This window comes from Macaca mulatta, chromosome 6 (genome assembly GCF_049350105.2).
Source record: "Macaca mulatta isolate MMU2019108-1 chromosome 6, T2T-MMU8v2.0, whole genome shotgun sequence".
Classification (NCBI taxonomy): domain Eukaryota; kingdom Metazoa; phylum Chordata; class Mammalia; order Primates; family Cercopithecidae; genus Macaca; species Macaca mulatta.
This window is the reverse complement of record NC_133411.1, coordinates 142,004,127-142,031,956: the sequence shown is the minus strand read 5'-3', so window position 1 is coordinate 142,031,956 and position 27,830 is coordinate 142,004,127. Positions and strand designations below refer to the sequence as shown.

At 48.3% G+C, this 27,830-nt stretch overlaps 1 protein-coding gene across 3 annotated transcripts in view; it reads right to left on the bottom strand.

The window, feature by feature from the left end:
* Positions 1–24,916: 24,916 nt before the first annotated feature.
* The window catches only part of HSPA4 (heat shock protein family A (Hsp70) member 4), a 56,880-nt gene continuing 53,966 nt past the window's right edge, over positions 24,917–27,830 (bottom strand). For all 3 annotated transcript variants that reach the window (XM_078005174.1, XM_015140776.3, XM_001106968.5), the window contains exons 18-19: positions 27,310–27,471; positions 24,917–27,102 (exon numbers count right to left, since the gene is read on the bottom strand). In XM_078005174.1, coding sequence (XP_077861300.1) covers positions 26,899–27,102; positions 27,310–27,471 — 366 coding nt within the window. In that variant the 3' untranslated portion in view covers positions 24,917–26,898. The remainder of the gene's footprint in view (positions 27,103–27,309; positions 27,472–27,830) is intronic.

The window sequence follows — 27,830 nt, the reverse complement described above, 5'->3', positions numbered from 1 at the left end:
ACATCTGAACACATAGTAGGTATCCACTATTCATAGACAACTGGCATCTTTTTAATAACTCCTTGATATTTTGGCAGTTTCATGAGTCCTACCTTCCTGTACCACAAAGTCAAAGCCCACTTATCAGACAACCTTACTCTACACTGAGGACAAGTGTCGCAGGTTCTGCCAATCAGACCCATCCATATGGATGGAACGGGAGATGAATTGACAGTCATGTGCAGGCAGCTCAGTCTTCTAGTAGTACGATGTTGGAGAAAACTGGTCTTTTTAGAGAATCTATGGCAGAGCTTCTAAAGACCAGCCCTGGGGTCATTCGTGCCAGGCAGCAGGTCGCAGCAGCAGCGATATTTCACTGGAAAGTCCCATAATGGGGCAGAGCACTCATCCTAGCAACATCATTCCTTGCTGTCATATCCCAACCTGGTTCTTTGCACCCATCTCCCCAAGTGGCTAAGTATCTTCTATGAAGACTCCTTTCTCCTTAAACATCTACGTCTAAGAAAGTGGATTCGCTCATTTACAAATAAAAACCCTAACCTATAATTTCACCTCTGGCAATCTATTTCAAAGAAAATAATCCAAAACCTAGATAGAGGCCTATACATAAGGATGACTACTGCTATATTACCTGTAATGGTGGAAACAAAATTAAAACGTGTCCCACAATGAGATACTTATTAAGTAATTTGTAATAAAGTCACTTAAAGTCTCTATTATAAAATGTTTGTAATAACATGGAAAACTGCTCAGACAATAGTGCAAAATCCTATGTAGTCTGATTCGCCACATTAATAGCAACAGCAGCCCCATAAGCGTTTCCCCTACTTGGGTGATGTATTCCTCGTATTTGTCACATAAGTGCCTCCTGTGGGAAACACCTTAAAGGGATGACTCACCCAGCCCGTGGGTCATCCCATCATCCTGAGAACTGCCTTCCCACACCACAAGTGTGGGTCACAGCAGCCATGTGTGCACCTCAGAAGCACATCTCCCTGGCCAGAGGTGACAGGACCTATTACCTGGGAAGATTACCTGCCCCAAGGTGGGTCAGTGAGAATCTTCTCCAGGTAGACTCAGTTATTAACTTCCTTGTGTGACTGGAACTAAGGGCCAAGTAGAACTCAAAGAGTGTGGGATGGCCATCTTCCCCCTTATGGCCAGAGAAAGCTGGTCTACAGAGAAAAAAAGAGGGGAGGAGAGAGAAGAGAGCAAGTGGAAGGGGGGAGAGAGAGAGAAGAATTGAAGAGAGGAGAAGGAGAGAGCAAGGGAGCAAGTGAGGAAACTGACAGCTGTCCAGGTTCTAGTCTCAGCCCATTCCCGAGTTCCAGCTTCCTTCCTGGTCTTAGGCTCTGAAACCAACACCTATGTCTTTATAATGATTTTTCCCATAAGTGGGTTTCTGTTACTCGAGGACAATTTTCTAACATATTTCTAAAGGTGAAATCTCAGGATGCCAGGAGCACTCTGAGGGCACCTCATTCAGCATCCTGACTTCTCTCCATCTCAGCCTTCACCTTCCAGAGGCTGCCACTCCTAGCTCAGCCTGTACATCCAAAAGGTAGAATTACCCCCACACGCGTTTGGCCAAACCAGCTTGGCCGGCTCCCTTCATCAGACTGATCAGGGTGAGAAACAAGAAGAGAACAGGAATGAGCCAGAGTCTAAATCATCTGCATAAGGATGGACTTGACTTTGCTGGAAGGAAAACAAAACTGTGGAGCTGGGAGTTGTTTAAATGGTCTTGGCCAGAGCCAGAGAGAAGAAAGCCAGCCCAGAGATTGAGCATTTTGAAGAGAAAGCTGAGAGCTCAGCAGTTGCTAGAAAATTCAGGCATCAAGGAGATAAACCAGTAAGAGAGAACATTTAGGAAATTTGCCAAATAACTCCCCATTGGCAACCCCCCTAAGGAAACCTTCAGCAACACTGTTCATGACCCTCGCAAGGCTTCTAGGGCCTTGTGCCTTTCCTTTGGATGTTTAATTGTACTGAGATTGCATTAATAAAAGAAAGTCCAGTTTTCTTTCAATTATACAGTAGGGAAAGTGATTTGTTTGCTACTTAGAGTATTAAAGATGAGATTTGGTGGTTGTAATCTTAAAAATAAGAGGAAAGGGAGGTAGAGAAAGGTTTGGGTATCTCCTGAGAAAAGTACTGCTGGCAACTACACATTCAGACTACTCCCCAGCATGCAGAACAAGCTGTGGTATGCAGAAGAGCTCCAGCCATCCTTCTGCATCATTTGCAGTGGAACCTCTCCAGGAAGCTTGTTTGAAATACAATTCAATTAATGGTGATGAGTTGACTGCTGATCACAACAATTAAAGCCTTTGCAGATGCAGAAAATTCAGGCGCCCCCACCCACTGTCCTGGGCAGTGATGCAGCCTCACTAGCTAACAATGAATGACTGTTCTCTCCTCTGTATTGTTAGGATCCCTGTCACTAGAGAGGCTATGAGCTTCCCATCCAGCACCCACTCCTGCCACCTCCAGAGAAACCACTCAAATCCAGAAATGCCAAGGCAGTACTTTCTTCTGAGACTCATTTTCTCCAAAGGAGACTTGAGCTTTCCATGTGGCCTTCTAGGACATGAAAAAGGAGAATGGGCTATCAGAGAAAGGACTTTCTGAAAGGTCATAGTCATGTGTGTACATGTGAAGGCAGTTATACTCCAACAAATTCAGGGATAGGGTTGTAAAAAGAAATCTCTTTCTTCTCTCCCCTATCCCATTCATTCAGAATCCTTCCAGTCGCTTTCTCTTCTCTCTTCCTCTCTCACACTCTTGACTCCTTGATTATTTGGAGAATCCTGTGATGTTTGTATAAAACAATGATTGTCATAAAGAATTCCCCACACATCATCTGCACCCTCATACACATGTCCCAGCCTGCCAACCTGCTCTCCAACCCCCAGAATGACAGAGGTGGCCCACCAGGGAGCTGACAGTTCTAATTAGGGAGAGAGACTTGATTAGCACAGCTACAGCAATGAGAACTCTCCAGAGAATCCAATGAAAGCCTGGAGAAGCTCCAGACATGTCTGAGCAAAACAAAAAGAGTTAGGGAAAGTTGCTGCATGCTGAGCAGAAGAGGTAAAATGTCCTTAACAAACTTTGACCAATGCTTGCTTGTGTTGGGATGAGCCCCTTCATTCTTTTTCCATCCTCCATCAACCTACCATTCAATTATCTACCTGCCTAATCATCCATCTTCCTTTTACCCATCCCATTTATTTATCCATCCATCCATCCATCTTCCTTTCATGTATCTGCCCCCAGATTCACCATCCTCTATCTCCATCTACCCCTTCATTCATTCATCTTTTCACCCAGCCATCCATCTGTCCATCTCTCTGAGCCTTATCCAGCCACCTTTCATCCAGCTGCACTGTCTTTAGTCTCTATGTTCCATTCATGTCCTTTAAAAACCATCCTGCCACCTGTCCACCTATCCATCCAGTCAGCCTACTGTATGCAAGATCTGTGCCAGGTTTTGTGGCTATAAGAATGAATATGAGCTGCTCCCCATCCAGAGAGACCTCTGTCTAATGAATAGGAGCCTTTATGAATAAAGGCCATGCAGTAACCTTCTCTGTAGGCCTGAATATGTCCTCTGTCTGGGATCCTCAATACTTTTTGGTTGTCCCAGCCCCATCACTGTCTGGCCCAGAGACAGTTTCCTAGCAGACTCAGAAAACAGAAGAGGGGAACAATCACCCATGTGGGGCTGCCATTAACTGAGTGCCCAGCCTCCCAGAGCAGCTGCCACTCAAGTGCCCAGTCTAGGCAGGAGGAAGTCCTCTTTGGAGATGCAAAGAGCTCTTCATCTACAATGCTTCCTCCCTTCAGCCTCTAGACCAGCACTGTCCAATTGAAATATAGTGCGAATCACATTTAATTTTAAATTTTCTAGTAGCCATGTTAAAAAGTAAAAAGAAACAGGTTAAATTATAATACTATATTTTATATATATTTCATTTCATTCAACCCAATGTATCTAAAATATTATTTCACCATGTACTCAGCTTATATTTTTTGTACAAAGTCATCAAAATCCAGTGTGTATCTTTATGCTTACAGCACATCTTAATTCAGTCCAGGCACATTTCACATGCTCAACAGTCACATGTGGCTAGTGGCTACCACACTGACCAGCGCAGCTCTAGACCCTACCACCACTATTTTAAGTCCAGACCAAGACATGAGGCCACCCTAACCATTTGGGACCTTTTTGAACTGACATTTGCTAACTATTTGCTTGGCAGCTAGTCAGAAGAACAGCCAAGCACCATGGCAAAGACAGAAAGCAAAGGGTACTGAAGATGACTCACAGGACCTCCACTGTCCTGAGCAACTAAGGTCTAGCCCCAGATTTGCACACCCCCCTCAGCAAAGCCCAGGCCCCACAGTTGCCAGGCTGGCCTCCTCCAGGCATTCTAGTCACCCTCCATGTACTGAACTTTGCCTCTCAGAAGGCTATCCCCCTCCCTAGAAGCCCCTCAAGGTCATCTGTTCCAGCCACTTGCAGAGAGAGCTGTTCTGTCACCACAGTCTTCTCCCTCTTCTCGCATGATCCAAGCAGGGTTAGCTCCTCTCAGCAATAAGGCTCCAGGACACTACCCAGCAAGCTTGCCTCTTCACTAGCTTCACTACTGCTCAGGCAGAGCTCCTCTGTCAGGCAAACCTTTTCTTCCCCAGGACCAGCAGAGAAGGCAGGGAAAACACAGAGATACCTATCCCTGGGACAGACTGTCCCATTCTGTGTACCTGGTGCTCCCATGACTTCATCAGACTCTCACAACAGCCAGGGGGCAAGGAAGATGCAGGTTACTATCACATTCTAGAGATGAGAAAACTGAGGCTCAAAGGGGCTGAGTGATTTACCCAAAGCCACATATGGTATCAGTAAAAGTGATGCAGTAGATGAAGTCCCAGGTTACCCACAGCCCACTCTGTGCCCCTTCCCTCTCTCTCTTTCCCACAGGCAGCCCCTCTAGATAGGGAATTAGGCTGAAGAGGCGGGTCTCAGAGGGGCTCCTCCAAAATCCCGAAACCATTCCATCCTGAAGACAGGCCCAAGAGGAGGAGCCCCATCTGAGTTATCATTCAAGATCTCTTGTCGTCAGGTCCCACCCTCCTCCCACTCTCTCTCCCTCAAAGAGCACCCTCCGGCAACTGCACCTGCCCACTGCCTTCAACAACAGCAGGACTTCACACCTCTGCACCCTTGCCCATTGATGTCCCTTCTGCCTGGACTGTCCTTCCTTCCCTTCCCTTCTCTGCTTAGAATAGTTCTTACAGCCTTCAAGGCTCAGCCAGACCCTTAGCTCAGTGGAGTGTTGTCAGAGCCCCAGGCAGAATGATCACTGGCCCACATTCTGTCCTATGAACAACATACTTGATGGTACTCAAGTCTCAGTGCCCTTCTACACTCTGAGCTCTGCAGAGGACAGATGTGGAACCTATTACCCCAGCAGTGTCCAACAAGCACATAGTAGAGACTCAGAAAATGTGTATTAAATAGCCATGTGTGGCCGGGCATGGCGGCTCACGCCTGTAATCCCAGCACTTTGGGAGGCTGAGGCGGGCAGATCATCTGAGGTCAGGAGTTCAAGACTAGCCTGGCCAACATGGTGAAACACCATCTCTACTAATAATAAAAAATTAGCCGGGCATGGTGGCAGGCGCCGGTAATCCTAGCTACTCAGCAGGCTGAGGCAGAAGAATCACTTGAACCCAGGAGGCAGAGATTTCAGTGAGCCAAGATCTCACCACTGCACTCCAGCCTGGGCAACAGAGTAAGACTCCGTCTCAAAAAACTTTAAAAAAATAAACAGCCATGTGGTCACTGTGGCAGCACATATACTAAAATGTCAGCTGGGAAGCTCATGATGCACAAATAGCCTGCATCATGAGAGGTCTGGCTGTGCTCCAGCCTCCTTCCGTTTCTCTGGACTCCCATGTGTCTGCGGACGTAGCTAAATTTGACTCCCAGTCTTGGTGCAGCAATGCCATTGGGAAACTCCTGCATACATTCACACATGCAGGGACCCTTTTCAAGTGATTTTCCATTGGGATCCAATTTCCATCTTTAATCCTCTGTCTCCTTTGCTACAGAATTCCCATGAATCTCTAGCAGCCTCCACACACACCCTCACGCTCCAAGTGACATCCCTTGGTTCCGTATGGGGGATATCAAATGTCACAGGTAATTTAGTTTGCTCAAGAGCATATTGGGAGATTATTTATCTGTGTTCTCTAGAAAATGAAGGCTGTAGTAGATCTCACTGATTATATTACCCCACTGAGAGGCAGAAATAATCCTGAAGGTGGCAAGTTAAATCACTGCTTTGAAATTTACTAAAACAAAACTAATACCCAAAGAAATGTTTTCTCTGCCATTTTATAGCAATTTCACCATTAAACTGTCTTTGATTGCAATTCATAACAACGAATAAAGCAAAGCAAAAGGATATCTTCAGCCTGCCAAAAAACTTATTCTGAACACCACTGATTTTTTAGTGGTGTTAAAAAATCAAATAAGAAAGATAAGCAAAACACTGGGCATCATTTCCAGAATAGCCACAGCCCACCCAAAAGGGTGAGTGGTAGTGAAGAGGGTCACACTGCATAAGCAAACTGTTCTCCTCATCATTCCTGTTGCCCAAAGGAAGCCCCGAGTCCTCTTGGCTGAGTCTGAAGCCTGGATGTGTGTGTTCTTTCTCGTCGTTACCCACACACGCACCCCACCCTTCTTGCTCAATTAACTCAAGGTCATCTTTCAGGTTCTCAGCTTAAACATGCCTTCCCATGGTGGAAGGCTCTCCGCCCGTGTACATTTTCCTCACGGCACTTGTCAGTTTACAGCAATGCTTTCATATGTGTGGTTATTACGTGTCTGTCCCCAGTAGAGTCCAGGGGCCATAGCATCTATTTTGCTCATCATTCACCTTCAGTGAAAAATTATTGTATAAATAAACAATGAATAAGGACAAGATCAGGGTCTTAATGTCATAGGCCAAGCAGTCTTTCTCAGAGGCAGCACATCCTCTCCCTAACACAGCCTAGCAGTCAGTCCCCAATGGCCCAAGACTGACCCTTGACACCAACCCTTCATTTATAACTCCCTTGAGTGAGACTGGATGTCTGTGATGGTTGATTTTAGGTGTCCACTTGACTGATTAAGGGATAGTCAGATGGTAAAGCATTATTTCTGGGTATGTGAGGATGTTTCCATAAGAGATTGGCATTTGAATCAATGGACCCAATAAGGAAGATCCGCCCTTACCCAATGTGGGCAGGTGCCATCCAAATGACTGAGGGCCTGGATAAAACAAAAAGGCAGAGGAAAGAGGAGCTCACTCTCTCTCCCCACTGGAACTGGGACATCCATCTTCTCCTGCCCTTAGACATCAGAACTCCGGTCTCTCTGGTCTTCTGACTCTGGGACTTGCAACAGTGACCTGCCAGTTTCTCAGGCCTTGGACCTCAGGCTGAGAGTTGCACCATCAGCTCCCCTTGTCTGAGGGTTTTCAAATTCAGACTGAGCCATGCTACCAGCATTCCAGGGTCTCCAGCTTGCAGACAGCCTGGAGTGGGACTTCTCAGCCTCCATAATCATGTGAGCCAATTCCCCTAATAAATTCCCTCCCATATTTCTTTTTTCTTTCTCTTTCTCTTTCTCTCTCTTTTCCTTCCTTATCTCCTACTGGTTCTGTCTTTCTGGAGAATCCTAATGCAATGGCTCAGGGCCACTTATCCACATCCTCAGGAACGTACATCCCAGCACTCTCCCAGGCACACTCTTGAGGCCCCTCTAAGGAACACCAGTGACCGTAGGATAATTAGCATTAGGCATTTCTCTAAGAAATCTGGGGTCCACTAAACCAGAACCACCTACCCACCCATGGGCAGCTCCATCTTCCCTTACCTGTCCCCACCCACACAGGCAGCCCTCATCTTGCAGGCCCCTCAACATTCTTCAGAGAAATATATCATCCTTAAACAACTCCCTAAAGCCTAAAGTGCATGGAGAAATGTTTCAGGGTGACCCTGGCTGGGCTCATGAATGGCAGGCTTCACAGCCTGGAATGATGGCCCCCAGGTATCCACCTGCTGAGACATTGAGGCCTCTCCCAGGAGAGGACTTGTCCTGAGATGGAAAGGGCCAGGCACAATGAACCGGACCCAGAGACAAACCTGGCAATAAGAAAGGAGGCATCACCAGCTCTGTCCCTGGTGATTCAACCTGGGCGCAAGAAAGGAGAGAGCTAGAAATTGAAACCTAAAAACCTCTCTCGTGCAAACACTGCAGTGCTAAAGGACCCCAAAAACCTGGCTACAGGACCCCACAGCTGAATCAAACACAAATAAGGAACAGGTACCTTTCTACTTCTGCATGAGCTCAGGGCCACATGGGTGAACCTCAAGTACACTAGAAAGTGGCTCCAGGGAGAGATGACAGTGCCCTTCAGAACTGGAGCCAGAGTCAGCAGGGCCCATGGGACCTGCCAGTGCCCAGCAGACAGGACCTGGAGCAAGGAGAAAGAACACAACTGAGACACCGCCATGGTCCCCAACTCAGCCTGCCTATGAACATACAAAGGAATCACAAAATGTTGGGGGAAATTGTGCTGGGCACTGGTTCCCAAGGGGGCTGAGTATCAGGGAACAGGTGTGAATATGTTGAGTCAGGACAGTTTACACCCCTGGTTACTCTAAAAATTTTGTAAAATCATAATGGCCCCCAGAGACACAGGCCTTCCAAATCTAAATCCAGAGAGACAGGTTTATGGATCATTATTAAACTGCTGAGAAAAGGTATAAACCAGTAGAATATTAAACATAAATCAAACAAATGAAGCTGCGGTCCTCTTAGTAATGAGGAGGCTTGGACGTGGGCCAGCAGCCCCTAAGTCTTGCGAACACTGAGTTCAGAGTGGGGGAGAAGAGACAGGGAAAGGTGAGGGCCTGAGCTTCACTCCCGTGGGCTCCTAATGCAGCTCTCCCCAAACGCTCTGCCAGTGGACCTCAAGCTAAATAGAAGGCAGAAATGGGAGTCTTGTTCATAGCAGGTAGTGAGTACATATTTGTGGAGTGAATGCTGTGTTCTAGTAGTTGCATGCTCTGACACCCCAGCCAAGCAGGGAGATAGGAAGGGGGTAGAGGATAGAAGGGGAGGGAGGAAGCGGGAGAGGAGGAGGCCCCTCCCCTCCAATAAATTGTTATTTGGCCAGGCTGATCTATTGACGAAGCAGAGTCAATGACAGTAGATGGGATTTTCCTGATTTGGAATTTGGATTGAACCCCAAAACTCAGGACACTGGGAGGAAAGTCCCACTCTAAAAAGAGCACCTAGGTCACCTGAGCAGAACTTACTAAGACGTGGCCAAGTGGGCCCTTCATCTAGCCACCCTGTCACCCCTCCTGCCTGCAGAAGAGAGGCTGGAGACACTCTCCAGCATTTTTAACACTTATGTTATAAAGAGGGAATTCTTAGGAAGGGGCAGAGTATTGCAGAGTGTCCCTTGCCAGAGGGGGACAAGAAAAGGGGTGCAGCTCCCACACCTATGTGGGTGCTTGAGTATCACTCATGACAGGCAGGGGTGCCAAGAGGGGAGACTCCAGTTCACCTGCCTAGGTGGTTCCTGAACTGTGGAATTCCAGGCCTGGTGCTGCCACAGGCCTAAAAATATGGCAGATGGAGAGGGGAGAGGAGATAATAAGACAGAATGTCTATTTCCACACAAGACTGAGGCTCTCAGAGGTCACATGAAGTGTCCAAGATGAGGTAGCCAAAGTGGGCTCAGCCTCCTGTCTCCCTGCTGCCCAGGAGGCAGATACCAACACCTGAGTGTTCTCCCAACACGGGCCAGGCACACCCTGAGGGCCACACTGCCAGCCCCTTCTCCCAGTCACCCCTCAGGAAAACTGGACACAGGCCCATCTTCCAAAGTACATGCCATCCTTGCCCCAGAGGCCCCTCTCTACTCATCTCCCAGGGCCAGAGCACCAGGCTGGGCTGCAGTGGACACCAGGGGGAAAGACCAGGCCATTGTGCAGACCTGTGTGGGAATCCAAGCACCAGAGGGCAGAGCCGACAGTCCCTAGCACTCCCCACCCCGCACACAGGGGCGGGTCTCCTTTTCTGGCAGACAGCCTTTGTGAAGGGCAAGGGAAGGCCAGGCTGACTTCTGCCCCCCGCCCCATTTCACCTTCACCACTGTGACCAAGATGCTCCTGCTACAGCAGAGCTCGGTGCCAAGCCTGAGTGGGCAGAAGGGACACCCTTTTGTTTTATAAATCATTTTCCTGAGAGAAAGCATAAAACTGAACCAGAGTATTTGAGTTAAAATAATTCGAAATGTTTTGACCTAGGACTGTCAGCAGGAAATGAACAAAGTTCAGGCCTCAGAACAAGCCTCTCTGCACCTGAGACCAGGCTAAGCTATTCACTGTGATCACCTTGGCACCATTGGTTTATTCAGTGAGCATTTATTGAGCACCCTTGATATCCTGGAGTAGAGCAATAAACAGGTTAGATGTGGTTCCTCCTGGAATTTATAGTCTAGCCGCTGCAATACCAGTAACGAAGTATAGACTGTGATCATAATAGCTCTTATTTCCTGAGCACTGACTCTGCGGCAAGCATGATTCTCAGCATTTTACATGGATTAACTCATCTAGTCCTTTAAGGGAAAGTCCTGTTATTATCTCCACTTTATGTATGAGGCGCAGAGGGACTAAGTAGCTTGTCTGAGGTCACACAGCCAGTGAACGGGAGATCAAGAACAGCCACCCCAGGTGTGTCTAGGTCTAAGGCCTTCCTCTCAGTCCCCTCACTCTGCGCTTTTTGTGATAGGCCCTGTGAAGGAAACGAGGTGACAGGAAAGAGCCATTGGTGAGGCCATTCTTGCGGTGGGAAATCAAGGAAAGCCTCTCTGGGGAGAAACGGAGACCTGAAGGAAGTGAGGTAGGGAGGCAGGAGAGTGTGTGGGGGGAGCCTTCCAGGCAGTGGAAACTGCTACACAAAGCCCCTGACTCAGAACCAAGCATGGGCATGTTCAAGGAATAAAAGGCAGGCTCAGGAAGCTGGAGTCCAGGGGAGCAGGAAGGCAGTGGGTCGGGGTGAGGCCAGACCCAGATCTCCTTGTTGAAGAGGGTGGGTTTGATTCAAAGCACACCAGAAGCCACTGGAGAGCATGCTCCGAGTCACTCGGGTAGAAGGCAGGCTTGACACTGAGTCACCCTTCCTCCCCTACTGGTGAGGCCCTGGCCTGTTCCAGGCCCTTTGAGATCACACAAGACAAAGTCTTATTGCTGGTGGAAAACAGAGGCCTGGCGCACCTTCCTGGGCTGTAACAGGAAAAAGCGGGCACCTTTCAGGGTAGTCACTCCCAGGGGTGATCACAGGCTGAGGGCAATACTGCACTCATCCTGGGGGTGAGGTGGGGGACATGCGGGTTTATTTCTTGGGTGAGACCAGAGCTCCAGCTGCTAGTGAGGATGCCTCTGAATCCAGCTGGCAGACAACGTGGCAGAAGCTCTCTGCCAAGCTGGCCTCTCCTGCCACTAATTTCCTATTTGGGACCAAAAAAACCGTCTTTTCCCTCCTGGACCTGCAAGGACCTGAACGCGAATTACACCAGTTTCTGGCTGTGCCTTGAGACTCAAGGCTTCCCTGGGCAGTTTGGAGTTGGGGGTGAGAAGATACATGGATACATGCTGATCCCAGGGAAACTGCGGGTGAATTTTTTGGCCTCGGGGGATCCTCACCTCTCATGCCAAACACTGACAGGGTTTGCCCCCACACCCTCAACGTAGCTGGGCACTGGGCCAGGACATGTTGGGGTGGAGAAGCAGGCTCAAAAAAAAAAAAATGTTCCCTTGAATGTGAATAATACTATTAATAACAAAAAAAGTACATTTACTGAGTGAGACACTGTTTCATTTAATCTTCACAATAACCCTATGAGATAGGTCATATTCTTACACTCACTTTACAGAGGAGGACATGGAGCCCCAGAGGCGGTAACTTCCCCAAGGTCACACAGATGGCAGAGGCAGGATTTGAACCAGGCCTCATGCAACTCAAGAGGCTGTGTTTTTATGCCTCACCAAGAGGCCCGGATTAGGTTTATCTCCCACTGAATGCCAACGCCTCATTTAACCTCATGAACAAGAACAGCTAACACTGATTTAGTGCTTAGTAGGTGACAGGTGTGGCACTAAGCATTTGCTACGCATTATCCTGTTCAATCTTCACAGGAGGATTCTATTATTACCCCCAGTTCACAAATGAAGACGCTGAGGTTTAGAGAGGTTAATTAGAGGCTCCAGGGCTGGGTCACAGGGCAGTGGGGATGCAGGCTCAGGGCTGTCTTAGCTACACAGCCAGGCTGTGTGTTTGCTGCTGGGATCCCATTACCCTCAGGTGCTCTGGGGCAGACTGGGATTCCTCATCACCCCACCCAGGGAGGTCAGTTGGAGCATTTGACCTCATGAACAGGAAAGCTGAGCCTGTCTCTGGCCCAGGCTGAGAGCAGCCATCCTGGGACATTCACCTCCCAGATTAATTGCTCTAGCTTCAGCTCTTCCAGGCAGCCCAGCCAGCCAGGCTGTGCCAAGGCCAATAAACCCAAAAGAGAGGCCCCAAGCCAGACAATCCCTCCCCCCAAACCCTGACGCTCAGGCCTGCAGACCAATTGGTTTCCCATTATCCTCCTGTCTTGTGAGTGCCCCACCATATAAGTAAGGAAGTAAGCTGGGCCAGACCCTACCCCAGCCCTCCTTAAGAACCACCCACCCGTGGGAGTTCCCTGCAGCCAACCACAGCCCACACTAGGCCTTGCTCAGCACCCCTGAAGGAGTGGAGGCAGGCTGGTGGGCTGGCAGATGGACAAGGGGTCGGGCAAAGGGCTGCAGGCATACCAGGACCACCTAAGGGCTAGAATGAGGCCTGCAGAGCTAGCAGGGACACCGCCCACTCTCCCAGCCCTGACACGGAGGTACAGTCAGCAACTTCCCCCTCCTGATAGGCCCACACCTGGAAGCCACATGGAACTGTGGGTGAAGCAGCTCTGTTGGTCCCCCAGTGCTCCTGCAGACAGCCATCTGCTTCTCCAGCTATTTGGTTCTGCCTTCTCCTTTCACTTCCCTGGTACTAATATCCCACTTGCCAGGTCTCTCCATGTGCCCAGACAGTGCTGAGCCCTCACACGTGTTCATGTTAATCTCCACAATCACCTCAGGAAATAGGAGTATTATCGTCATCTCCATTTTTACAGATATGGAAACTGAGGCACAGAAAACATAAACGCTTTGCCCATCATCACCCAGCATACCTGTGGTGAAGCCAGGATGAGACCAGGCCTATCCAATTCCAAAGCCTTCCACCTTTGTCCTGCCGAACACCTCTGCACCCAAATCTCCCAAGACCGACCCCCAGGGCAGGTCAGGCTGTGGGAACAAACCCTCAGCACTTCCTTCCCAGGAAGCACACCTTCTAGCTTCTCTCCCGCTCCCTCCTGCCCCAAGGGCTTCTTGAGAAGTCGAGGCTCCCTGGGTTAGAAGCTCTTGACTGCCCAGGAAAGCACCGATGCATAGGTCCTAACTTAGACACTTCAAGCTCCCTGGCTACAGTGTGGCAGCATCAGGCTCCCCAAATGTTGTTTACTAATAAATCCCTGAGAATTTATAATAAAGTTGATGGGGCCTAACTGATGGGCCCAGGACAAAAGGGACCCAATTACCCAACACTCTCTGCTACGATCTTAAAACAGATGTTCGAGTGTGTAAAATTATGGCTTGTGGTTGGAAACCGCAGATACAATTCCAACCTTCCCTTTTATTGCCACTCATAAATGTTAAATGCGACAAGCTCTACATCTGAAATTCAGTTGTTGCCATTTTGTCCCACGTTTCTGAAGCCAAGGCTACATTTTAGAGTTGATGTCCTCGTAATTTACTCAACTCCTGTGAACATGCAGAAAAGAACCTTGCACAACACACAGCAGAGGACAGACACGCAGCAGAGGCCAGGCCACCCGCAGCTCAGCCCTGACCACCCCAGTACCGGGAGGAGAGGTAGATGGGGTCGCCAGCCCCTGTCTTTCAGAATTTACAGATCAAGCGATGCAAACCTGGACCAGCAAGCCAGGCCCCTCCCACCCCTCCAGAACCCAAGTCAGCCTAATTCTTGGCACGTATATACAGGCCAGGTAGGAAGGTGGGTTCATGAACATTTGGATGTGATTTGCATACAGGTTCTCTGGAACTTTCCCAGGACTCCCATAGTGGAGACTCCAGGAAGGCAGTCATGCAACCAGCTCTGCTCCCAAGCCTCCTCACAAAACTGCCCATCGAGGAACTGGGGGGACACGGAGGTAGGGAGAACAGTGAAGAGTCTGGGAAGGTGGAGCTGCCCCAACAATTCTCAACAGTTCCTTGGCATCCTTCCTCAAGCCCAGAGCCCTTCCTCTCAGGGCACCTGTTAGGTCTGCTCCAAGGGTGACCCTGGAAACCCTCAGTCAACACGGCCCTGCCTGAGCATGTGTGCCCTGGAAGTCCCCAAGAAATCCACAGGCAAAGGGGTCTGTAATGGTTTGTGTCCCCTTAAAAAATATATGTTGAAGTCCTAACCTCCAGCACGTCAGAATATCCCCTTATTTGGAAATAAGGTCTTTAGAGTTAATGAGGTCATTAGGGTGGGCCCTAATCTAGTCTGGTGTCCTTATAAAAAGGGGAAATTTGGACACAGGGACCTGCAGAGAGGGAAGACTATGTGAAGAGACACGGGGAGATGGCTCTCCATGAGCCGAGAAATGCCTGGGACTACCAGAAGCCAGGGGGGAGGTATGAAGACGATTCTCTCACAGCCCTGAGAAGGAACCAGCCCTGCTGGCCTCTTGATCTTAGACTTCCAGCCTTCAGAAATGTGAGAGAACAGACTTTTGCTGTTTAAGCCGCCCAGGCTTGAGTACTTTTTTACGACTGCCCTGGGAAACCAGTACACTCACTATCACTGGGCCATCTGGCACTGACCACACAGCTTTGCACTTGGCCCACTGCAGATTCAGGGCAGAGGCGCATCCACCCTAACATGAGGCTGCACTTCCAGGGCCCAGGAGGGGCCCTAACAAAGTGTCCACATGATTCCATGGTTTTGGTGAAGTGTAAACTGGGCCATTTTAACACAAATAGGACTGAAGAAAAGCGAAGTTTACTCACCGTCAGGTCTATGAAAGATAAAGAAGGCCCAAGAAAACAGTATGAAGGGGACATCCCCACGGCCTCTACAGAAACCCTTTAACACACTGCCCAGCTTCTCCCCCAAAGGCCCAGTGTGAAAGGGAGGTAGGGATGTCAATCCACATTTTCACCAGGAGGAGAAAATGACCAATAATAGCACATGTAGGTCCACTAGAAACAAAGCGGGCGCTAAGTAGAAGACACACAGGGACTGACCTGAAAGAGCAGCATTCGTGTGTCCTTCCTTTTTTTTTTTTTTTTTCCTGAGATGGAGTCTCGCTCTGCCGCCCAGGCTGGAGTGCAGTGGCATGACCCTGACTAACTATAACCTCCACCTCCCAGATTCAAGCAATTCTCATGTCCTAGCCTGCGAGCAGATGGGATACAGGTGCGCAACACAACTCCCAGCTAATTTTTGCATTTTTAGTAGAGATGGGGTTTCACCATATTGGCCAGGCTGTTCTCAAACTCCTGACCTCAAGTGATCCAACCGCCACAGCCTCCCAAAGTACTGGGATTACAGGTGTGAGCCACCGCCCCCGGCCCCGTGTGTCCTTCCTAAGAACAGTAGCCCTACTATCAGGCCCTGACCCTGCTGGACTGTATCCTCTGCCATCAGGGATGGACCTATTCTTCTTTCCTATTTGCTTCAGAGAAAAGGTGAGGTCACGCATTGTCTGGGAGCTGCCTTGATCGCTGCTATTATAAATGGGGGCCAACCCTTCCAGGAACAGGTCAGCCCCAGAGCTATTTTACAATAGAATGTGAGACACGAGAGAGGCTGGTTGAACAAGGATAACAGCCAGCATGTCTTACAGTGAGCATCTGAGCCCCCTAGTCCTGCCCTCATCCCAAACCACCTGCATCCTCACAAAAGCCTCTCTTCCTGCAAACCCACCCAGTCCTTCCCCTTCACCCTCAACTCCCTGTCCCTTTAGGGCCAGGCATTGGAGGAGGAGGGCTGTGTCCTAGCTTTAAAACTCACCATGGCTGTCCAGGCGTGGTGGCTCATGCCTGTACTCCCAATTACTCAGAATGCTGAAGCAGGAAGATCACTTAGAGCCCAGGAGTTTGAGGCTGCATTGAGCTATGATCATGCCACTGTCCTCCAGCCTGGGCATAAGAGTGAGACCCTGCCTCCAAAACCAAACAAAAACTCACCATGGTTTACCAATACCCTAAGGAAAAAATCCAGGCCCTTTGTCTAGGTACAAATGAAGCCTTCATTTGTCTCAGTATGAAAGATACAAGTGTTCTGAGCTCCAGGAATTCCTTCCCCCAAATATTTCAGGCCTCCTTGAGATGTTGCTTACATGGATGACTTGGCTGCTGTGTCTGACAAGGGGTGCCAGGCATCAGCAGGTTCCACAGCCAGGCCCCAGAGCCGCAAGCAGCCCGCAAGCTGCGCTACACCTGCTCAACTCCCTGACCCATTCTCCTGCCTATTCAAGCGTGCCACACTCAGGCAGCAGTGACCCCCAGCAAGGGTGCCTGGGCCTAAGGCATTGTGACTTGGGGGCCAGCTCTCTCCATGCCCACACCCAGATGCCTTCAAGCTGCGGGAGCAGGGGTAAGGATGCCCTCCTCCCTCCTGTATCATGAGGCCAGATTCCTCCCTGCCAGGCACCCCTTGCCCTTTCCTAGAATCTGACTTTGCTTGTCATCACCCCATCTCTGATGGTGTCTATCATCTTAAATTTCACAAGGCCCCCTTTTCAAGAGCAGCATCCTCCCAACTCCTATATCAAGTAGTGACTGCAAAAAGGTGGGGGAACCTTTTATGTGACTTCACCCACTGACAGCATCTGTGCTGCAGGCCCTGGCTAGCATCTTGTCAGCCTTCTCTGTCTCCATTCTCTGCCCTGAGCTTTCCACTCCGACTACTGGTCGCTCCTTGCACGTCTGTGGTCCAGCCGTCCCCTCTGCCTCCAGCTCCCTCACCAAACCCTCTCTCTACTCACTTACGCAGCCGACACACATTCATCCTTGACCCCCGCGCCGCTCCTGGCTACCTCCTCAGGCTGCTCCCTAGCTCCTTGTACTTCTCTTACTGCTACCTTGCACACTGATTGTTAATTATTTACTTGCAGGCCCTGCTAGATTAAGAACTGGCCACTCAGAGAATGGTGACGAAAGGGACCAAATAAGCCAAGAAACGAAGTCCAGGCTCCCCATTTGTCGTAACCGCTGGGTCCCCTTCAGTTGCCACAGCACTTGAGGCCAGAAAGTCCTCAGCTCCCAGGTGAAGTCCTCCACCAGCAGCCCATTCCTGGGGGTGAGTGCCATGACAGCCATGCCAGATTGTCAGGCGCCACTTATTCTGTAAACTCAAATTAACAGGAAGCAATTTCATTAACAGATAGTGCTGCTTGAGGAGTTAGCTCCAATTAAAGGCTTATTTTTAGTGCCCTTAAAAGCTGTGTGGAGCAAGCTGAAGCGCTGGATCTGATTTGATGGAAACTGACTGACATGCATGTTTCACCTGTGGACATGGGAGACCCCGAGGCCTTTCCCTTGGGCTGTGAGGGCCCCTCCAAGTCACAGAGCCATTCTCCACTTTGAGGACAAGGGTGGAGAGGGGCAGACAGAGGTGCAGCTTGGCTTGTGGGTGCCATTAGAGAAGGGACCTCAACCTGGCAAATGCCTCCTCCACCCTGGGGAAGCTTTCCACCTGGCCAGGAAAAAGACACATGTGGATAAAGAAGTCACAGACTTGCCAACTACCCGGTGAGACCAGGGAGCCAGGAGCACTGTGGAGATAAGCCAGTTGCCCGGACAAGAACCACTCCGCATACTAGCACTGGCCACAACCAAGCTAGAGCCAAGTCACATAGCCCACAAGACACAATGTCCTGTGGTCAGAAACAGTTCCAGAGAAATACCAAACTTTCCTTGGCATTTCTTCAGAAACACTGTGCCTCTCCCTCTCCTCACCATTGTACTCAGCCTCGCTCTTTCCACCTCCTGCCCACAACCTCCATCACCCGCAGCTGTTTGTGATGTTAATCAGCAGTCCCAGTTATTTCTCCTTTAACCCGTCACTCAGACTCTCTATCCACAGAACAAAAGCAGCATACTCATCTGGGAGCTTGTTAGAAATGAAACTCCAGGACCCCACTGAAGACCTGTGGAATCTGAAACTTGGAGGGCGGGCCCAGTCGTCTGTGTAACAAGGTCCCCAGGGGATTCAGATGCACACTCAGCCGCTGCTTTACCTCAGAGGAGAGCCCGGGAGCTGGTCCACAGTGAGCGTCCTCCCACCCTTTCTCCTCCGCCTCTCCTGTGTTGTCTCTTCTGCCCATTTTCTGGATTGGGCATTATAGAAATCTGGAAAACAAGATGACCAAGACAGAACTTGTAGACAGTAATGAATGCCAAGAGGCAATCCTCTTCAAAGGAAGGAGGGAACCCTCATACACCAAGAAATCTTGTCTTTTTTTTTTTTTTTTTTTTGAGACAGTCTTGCTTTGTCACCCAGGCTGGAGTACAGTGGTGCAATCACGGCTCACTGCAACCTCTGCCTCCCAGGTTCAAGCAATTCTCATGCCTCAGCCTCCCAAGTAGCTGGGATTACAGGCACCCGCCACCACACCAGGCTAATTTTTGTATTTTTAGCAGAGACGGGGTTTCACCATGTTGGCCAGGCTGATCTTGAACCCCTGACCTCAGGCAATCTGCCTGCCTCAGCCTCCCAAAGTGCTGGGATTACAGCATGAGCCACCACACCAGGCCTTGTCTCTTTTATGCCATGCATATTTGGCCTCTCCACCACAAGTTAGGCAAGGAAACAAAACTGGGCCTGAGGAGCCTCACACGGAACCCAGGTATTCTGAAGCTCTTCCTCATTTCTCTGCAACAGATGTCCAGGATTCAGAGGCAAATCGCTGCTTTCTAGGAGTCTCTATCCACAGCTACAGAACTCCACCTTGAACAGGGTTAGTGTGTTGTTCCTGCTCCTTGCTGAGGCTACTAATGGGATCACACGAGGCTGAGTCCATTGGAGTGGCTCAAGTCAAAAGGAACAGAGGGACCTCCGTTCCTCCATCCAGGTGGATTCATGTGTCACCCCAGGGACAGGAAGCAGCACTCCCTCCCCACCCAGGGACTATGACCAGGTCACACGGGAGGGCGGTACATCTTTAGTTCTTAGGTTGACTTTCTACCTTGTTCCTCTGGAGCCTGGGCTCCTGGTGGGATAAGGACAAGAAAGGCCGGGAGGCTGCGGTAACTCGGACTGCTGATGTCTGGGTCAGCTACTCTGCACTTTAAAGGGCAAGTTACACACCTGTTGTGAGCAATACCTTTATTCTTCCTGTCTTCAGTGCCTTCCGCATCCATCATCTCACATGCCGGACAGGCCTGCTGTTACCCCCGTTTTACAGACGAAGGAACTGAGGGTCCTATAGGTTGTCTTTCTCAAAGCACAGTCCATGATAGGCATCTCCTGGGAACTTGTTAGAAACGACTCTTCGCCAGGTGCAGTGGCTCACGCCTATAATCCCAGCACTGTGGGAGGCCAAGGCAGGTGGATCACGAGGTCAGGAATTCAAGACTAGCCGGGCCAAGATGGTGAAACCCCATCTCTACTAAAACTACAAAAATTAGTCAGGTATGGTGGCAGGTGCCTGTAATCCCAGCTACTTGGTAGGCTGAGGCAGGAGAATTGCTTCAACCTGGGCAGCAGAGGTTGCAGTGAACAGAGCTTGCACCACTGCACTCCAGCCTGGGTGACAGAGTGAGACTCCATCTCAAAAAAAGAAAAAGGAAAAAAAAATGGACTCTTCAGCCCCACTCTGACCTGCTGAATCAGAATCTGCATTTTAACAAGATCCCTAGGTATACTGAGAAGTACCGGGCTGGGATCTACCCGAGGTCTGGGATCAGTCCAAGATTCTTCTTTTCAACAGTGATGCCATACTTTGGGTGGTAAGGACCTAAGAAGTCAGTAGCAAAAGGCCTACTTTCTTGCTTGAGCCCCTGCTTGCTAGCTTGAGGACTCTGTTAAACCATACTTATTTTGCTTGTAGCTACCCAGAGGAAGAGGTGGCTGGCTGTGTTCTCCAAACTTGTGGGACTCCTCAAGGAGTGAAGTCTGATCTACGCACGGAACCAGCCACCACGGCAAAAGAAGAGCGATGGCGCCCCCATGTGGCAACACAAGCACCGCAATTTCACACAAGACCAAATCAGAATTGGCCGGAGGGGAACATCAGATTCTTAGGGAGTGTGACTCCAACTAATGCTATACTCAGGGCGACTTTTTGGAAGGCAAAAGCCCCATAGTCTAGCCCCATAGTCTACACTTTCCAGAAGTGTAACACTCTTCAAAACAGTTGGCATCAACATTCTTGGCTCTGCCATCCACCCATTCTGAGAGACTCTTTCCTCATCCCCAAAAATGGAAGTTCGGATAAGAGGACTTCAAGAGGAGTTCTACCGTTTTTCCCCTCATTGAAAATAATATAAAACAATAAAATACTGCATTTCCGCCTTCAAGTATTCACTGAGCGCCTTCTCCATTCCCTGTTTCATGCCAGGCTGCAGGCAGGCAGCCGTAACCCAGGCAGAGTCCCTCCTTCAGTTGTGGGATGTAGAAGGACAGGACCAGTCACAGAGGAAAGACCTTCACTCATGCTGGAGCCTCCTTTGCCACCGCATGGGCCCTTTCAACTTTCCTAACCCACACAGCTCACTGGCTCCTCATGGTAACCTCACGGCAACCTCACATGGGTCCTACGAAGCCCCCCGCCAGCACTCCTGAAAGGTGCCCTATAATTGGAACCATCCTTTTGTGGAGTATATACTGACCCAGTTCATCCTTAGAAATGCTTTGCCGGGATTTACATCCTGGAAGCTGGGCCACTGACTGGTATTCCAACACCATCTGTTTCCAGCTTTCTCTTCTGCAAGCATTAGCTGAGTCTAATTTAAATAATAGATATTTTAAAATACGTTTTTTTTGTTTTGTTTTGTTTTGTTTTGTTTTTTGAGACGGAGTCTCGCTCTGTCACCCAGGCTGGAGTGCAGTGGCCGGATCTCAGCTCACTGCAAGCCCCGCCTCCCGGGTTTACGCCATTCTCCTGCCTCAGCCTCCCGAGTAGCTGGGACTACAGGCGCCCGCCACCTCGCCCGGCTAGTTTTTTTTTGTATTTTTTAGTAGAGACGGGGTTTCACCGTGTTAGCCGGGATGGTCTCCCGATCTCCTGACCTCGTGATCCGCCCGTCTCGGCCTCCCAAAGTGCTGGGATTACAGGCTTGAGCCACCGCGCCCGGCTAAAATACGTTTTAAAGTTCATGTAGAAAAAAAAAAAAATGTGAGACCTCCAGTATGTGGTAAGGGTCTGCTTACTTGTGATAAGAAAAGCACTTGAAGTGCGTTCTGTCCCTCCACTGATCCAGGACTCCAAATCTAATAGTCCACCTGGCCCTTGAAGGATGTAAACCCAGACACACTAGTGAACAGGCCCGATAAAAACACAGCTTTCTGAATTCTTTTCTGTGTTGTTTGAAGCTGGCGAATGCCACTTAGGAAGTGAGAGTAAAGAGTCTCTCTACTCTCCCTGTTCTAATGACGTGTGCTGAAACTGGACGAATAAGGTCAGGATTAGCCTGGCACTTGTTCATGGATATTGAGCAAATCTGGAAAGCATTCTGTATTTTTTTCACATCCTCTGAGGTCTTTCCCTCCCTGATCCTCCAAAAATTTACACCCTCCTTTATCTTCCCAAATGTGCTGCTTGTACCTCAACTTGGCCATGTTCCCCATTTGCCTCATAGACTGATGCTTAAGACGTCACCTCTTTAGCTTCTACACTTCTTGCAGCATCTGCTCAAAATAGCAGTTCACAAAAACAGTGGCATTCCAGGTTAGAGGGTCATGGCCCAGGGCTGCCCCAGCCAAAGCCAAGTACATCCAAGGAATGTATTGGCAATTCCAAGACTCCCAATAGTCTCAACTAAGTGGTGGGAACCATCCCCATTTACACACAGGACTGTGGGCACAGGACACTGCCCAACCTCCTTTCTCACAGACTGATGCCTCCTTTCAGAGAGGCCAAGCTTCTTGACCCTCACCTCAAGCCCCTTCAACCCACCCAGCTCCCACCCTCCTGAAGAATCTAACCCTGCCGGCCACTGCCACATCTCACATCTCTAGCTCCCTTCCTCCCAACATGCTTTATGCATCATAACTCCTCTCTGGCAGTTCCTTCTTTCAAAGCTTCTACTTTCCTCTTCCTAACACATCCAAACACAAGTCTTCATCCCGTCAACCAGGAACACAACTCCAGCCCCAAAAGCTTCCATCCACACCCACCTGGAGCATCAATGTCTCAACCCCACCCAGGAAAACTTCTCAATCTAAACTCCCACCACATCTCCAATGACTCCTCAAGACTAGAAGCTCCACATGTACAATCATATCCTGTATTCTAGGTTTGAAACCTTGGAGCCATTCTTCTTAAAACACACTTCTAGTTTTCTTAACATTATAAAATTCCTAAATGCTTTTATTAGTGACAGGAGGTGGTGGGGGGTGGGGGCGTGTCTCCCCATGTTGCCCAGGCTGGTCTTGAACTCCTGGACTCAAGAAATCCTCCCAACTTGGCTGGGATTACAGGCATGAGCCACCATGCCTGGCCCTAAATGCTTATTGTAGAAATCTTTCAGGCCAGGCACGGTGGCTCACGCCTGTAATCCCAGCACTTTGGGAGGCTGAGGCGGGTGGATCACGAGGTCAGGAGATTGAGACCATCCTGGTTAACATGGTAAAACCCTGTCTCTACCAAAAATACAAAAAAAATTAGCCAGGTGTGGTGGCGGGCGCCTATAGTCCCAGCTACTCGGGAGGCTGAGGCAGGAGAATGGCATGAACCTAGGAAGCGGAGCTTGCAGTGAGCCAAGATAGCGCCACTGCACTCCAGCCTGGGCGACAGAGCAAGACTCTGTCTCAAAAAAAAAAAGAAAAAGAAATCTACAATCACCCACAATCCCACCCTAAAAACCACTTCATCTGGGAAAATCATTCTGGCTTTTTTATTGCAAACCCATTTAATGTTATTTCCAAACATGAGAAGCTATGTAGTTTTATAACCTACATTCTTGTGTAAAAATGTAGGCCAGGCATGGTGGCTCACACCTGTAATCCCGGCACTTTGGGAGGTCAAGGCGGGCGGATCACAAGGTCAGGAGTTCAAGACCAGCCTGGCCAATACAATGAAACCCCGTCTCTACTAAAAATACAAAAATTAGCCATGCGCGGTGGCGCATGCCTGTAGTCCGTTACTCAGGAGGCTGAGGCAGAAGAATCACTTGAACCCGGGAGGCAGCGGCTGCAGTAAGCCAAGATCCCGCCACTGCACTCCAGCCTGGGCGACAAAGTGAGACTCCATCTAAAATAATAATAATAATACACACCTTTCTGTTAAAGCCACTTGAAATTATTGAAATAGATCAAGTGTACATATAAGTACACTATCAAAAGTCAGATCAAGAAAGAAGGATCACCAAGTCTCACATCATCTTGTCACTACTCCACAAAGAGTAACTACTATCCCAACTTCTAAAGCATGGTTTTGAGCTGGAACCATGCTTACATCCTCCCTCTTCCTGCAGGTACCAAAACCAGCCATTTTCCCCTTCATCTGGCTGTCCCCTCAAAGGTGCACCAAGTCCCACTACCTCCAACATCCCCCAGGCCCCCCGCAAAACATCCCCAGTGCCCCCGCAAAACAGCTCCCACTGCCCCACAACAGAACCCTGATCTCTCAGCCCCCCACCTTTTATGGAGACAGGGTATCACTTTATCACCCCAGCTGGAGTTGCAAGGGCGCAATCTTGGTTCACTGCAGCTTTGACCACCTGGGCTCAAGTGATCCTCCTACCTCAGCCCCCCAAGTAGCTGGAATCACAGGTGCACACCACCACACCCAGCTATCTCAGCTCTTTCTACCACATCTAACAATTCCCCTACACAAACCACTTAAATGTTCAAACCTACTAGAGACACATTTCTTAAGACACGTGGCTACAATAGGCCCTGTTGGTAGGCCCTGGCAGGTAAGCCGCTCCTACAGCCAGAGGAGTAGGACTGTGTAAGGGGCATGACCCAGGGAACAAGACCCCAACCCCTCCTCATCTAAACCCATGCCTTCTCCAATTAAGGTCTTTTTCACTGGCTTCATGCCCTTTAAACACCCATCACCACCATATATATACACCAACATACATTCCACACAGCCACACCACATATCCAGTGGCCGCAACTGTTCTAGGACTCTGGGCCGTGCTGTTCTTTGGCCAGGTATCAGTCCTAGCACTTACCTTTATGCCATAACCCTCACCTTCTGCTAACAAAACCCTCAAAGTAAGGCCCAGTCACAGGAGCAAGACAAGGATTCCTAACACCAAAGGAACTGGGCCAAGACTCAACTGGAGTACAGAAAAATCAGCAACATTTTCTTACAAAGTAGGCAGTGCTTCAGCTGTTACTCTTCAGGCTGGAGGTCTTCAACAGATGCTAAGTGAAATTTAGCTCAGGGGGTTCCTACTCCTAGAGAACGTTATTATTGAAAACACACACCTCGCCCCGCCCACACACACACACCCACACACCCACACCCACACACACCCAGCAGCCTTCATTATGGAATTAAGGAAACCATTCAAGTGTAAGACAGGTTTACTTTATTAATTTTTCCTAAACTTGTCTCATGTTTACTGAATGATTTTCTTAGTGTAAGAATGTGACCTGGAGCTTTAACAAATCAGTTTGGATAACGCAACCTGGATAAATGCTTGTCTCTACACAAGCCATCAATTACCTCTCTCTGTCCTGGCCTCCATGAAAATCCAACTGGTCTTAAAGTCTGTCTAAGCAGAGAGCAAGTAGACCACATCATCTTGTTTCAACTTCAAATTCACCCCATCCCAACACCCACACCCTTCCCCCACCACACACACACACACCAAAAAAAAAACAAAAACAATTTTTTTTTTTTTTTAGAAGAAATGGCCATTAAGGACTTGGCCAGTTGTACAAGGGTTGGCTTAATCCTGCAGCCAGCACTTTTAAAATAGCTATTGGCTTCACAGCAGGCCAGCTGGAACTCTTGAAGCATGACAGTTAGAGAACAGAGATGTGCTAACAACAGGGCCTTGTTGCGGTGCCACGAGGCTTCCATGCGTGCTTACACACCAGTGTAAGTATACTTTCCCCTTCCTCCTCCTAAGCAATTTTTCTCTGTAGCACTTGAGAGCCTGTAACACTCAAACTTTTCGATGTATCTAGAGATGGACAAACGCTTAATTCTAACTATGCAACATATCATCTTATTTCTAACAACATAGGCCAAAAGTAACAGAGAGGCACTCTGTTATACAGAATATCAATTTTTACAAAGATCCAAAACATTACCAACAAGTCTTTTAACAGTTTCTTAAAGCAGGTACCAACTCTGGCCTCAAACACAGGCTTCCCTTGGAGTTTCCAAAATGCCTCACTCCTGTCAACACTGCCCCAAAAAGCAGTCAGAGGAATGCTTTGGTATACCTGACACTGGCCACACAGTTAAGAATGAGGTGTTGTTATAACATCAGGCACCACACTTCTTTAACACTAATTTCAGACTCATCCAGTACAATCCAGTGTATCTTAGTTTTTTTCTATCATCTGTCAGCTGCTTAACATGTACAAATTGGCAGGTTCATGATAGATATTAACACAACACACAAGTGATTGTGAATGAGCTAAAAAGAACTTTTAACTCTTGTCCTAGGAGTTCAAGCTATACCTCAAAATTATACAGAACATCTCCCACCTGAATAAACAGGCCAGGATACAAATCTTTACACCAAAATTAACAAGGATTTAATTCCTCAGTTAAATTTACCATGGCTATCTCCAACAGTATATCTACCCAATTCTAATCTTCTGAAAATTATTTAGACCCTGATGATTGGGGTATTCGTGAACAAACTTTCAGAAAGAGCCTCCAGGTTTAAAGCCCTCAGTTAACAACTTACTCTAGGCAAGGGGGTCTATTTTCCCAAGAGAAGTACATGGCATTTATAATGGGAGCCCTTTTATTGGGAGATAGGGAACAGAACACAGGTGAGGGTGAAGGTGAAATATGAAGACGTTCAGAGCACACCTTTGTTCCTCTCCCGTGTTAATCCATGCTGTGCCATGCTCCAACCCTCACAAAGAGGGAGACCCCATCCCCACACCAGGCAGGGAGCCTTTAGAGCTATCTCCACAACAGATTTTTAAAGCATAATTAGAGCTCCTGCCATGTAAGTCATAATGAAAAGTCTGCCGGATAGCTAGAGCTGTAGCTATAGCTCAACTTTCCAAAACAAACTTATTCTTGTAGACACATGGTTAAACATAAAGGAGTGAAGCATTAGCTCAGTAAGACTAACTGGGCTTCTAAATAGTACCATTATGAAAAAGATACAATGCACTTAATTTCTGTATCTAACTATTTAGAAGTCAAAATGCTCCATACATTACCTATTTCCCCTCCCCGAAAATCCCCTAAAAACTGACTAAGAAATCTTCAGTATTCACTTGCTCTAGTTGATATTTAGAACAAAGTTGACAACTTAAAGCTTTATAATAGTCTGTTTTAATAGAAACAAGTGTTGGAATCAATCAATGTCCATCTCAGGAAGCTTCTTGTCTGACTCCGAAGGCACAGCTGTGTCTGTACCCTGCTCAGCAGCCTGGGGACCTGGGTTGTCTCCTTGTCCATCCACTGGTCCATTCTGCTCTGCATTTTTTTGTTCCTCTTTTGGAGGTTCCACTTTGGGTTTAGGCTTTGAAATTATAGGGCTACAAATACTTGTCAGCTCCTGGAATGGGTAAGAAAGAAAACCGTGGTTTCTTATAAAATTAACAAATTTTACAAGACATGCTAAACCCAAATCCACCCTCTCCCACCACCCAATACTCAACCTAGAAGCTAAGACACTATAATAAAGTTCCCTCCTAAATGTCACTTGAGGACTATTAATAATAAGGCTGTCAAGAAAAGACTCTTTAAAAAAGTCTTAAATTACCTTAATTTTAGCTTCAATCTCTTTTGACTTGACAACTGGATCCATGGTCAAACTCTGCTTGTTCTGCAGATTTAGCTTGTTATTCATCCACTCCATTGCCTCATTTGTGCTTTTTTCTACCTTCGTCATGTCAGCAGCATCCAAATGATCATACTGGTCCTCCTGCAACCAGGAGATAGTCAGACAAGTGCTAACAGGGTGATACCCTCCCTCCCAGCAAATATTGTCTAGTTTCTGCCATTTTTCAAAAACTTATAATCTTTCAAAAAATAAAGCATATTTAGCCTCACAATCTGAACAGACATTATTCAAAAGAAACCTAATCCCAATTTTTCAATACACTCAGGATAGATTTAAATTTTAAAGGCCAAGAAAATTCATAAGGTATCAATTAAAAGGCTTCAACAAGATAAACAGCAGTACCTGATTTATACAAAATCTTATGAAGATAATTTCACAATGCAAAAAAATTACATTAGATATGACAGCTGAAGTTTTCAGCATGCTAGTTTGGAACCAAA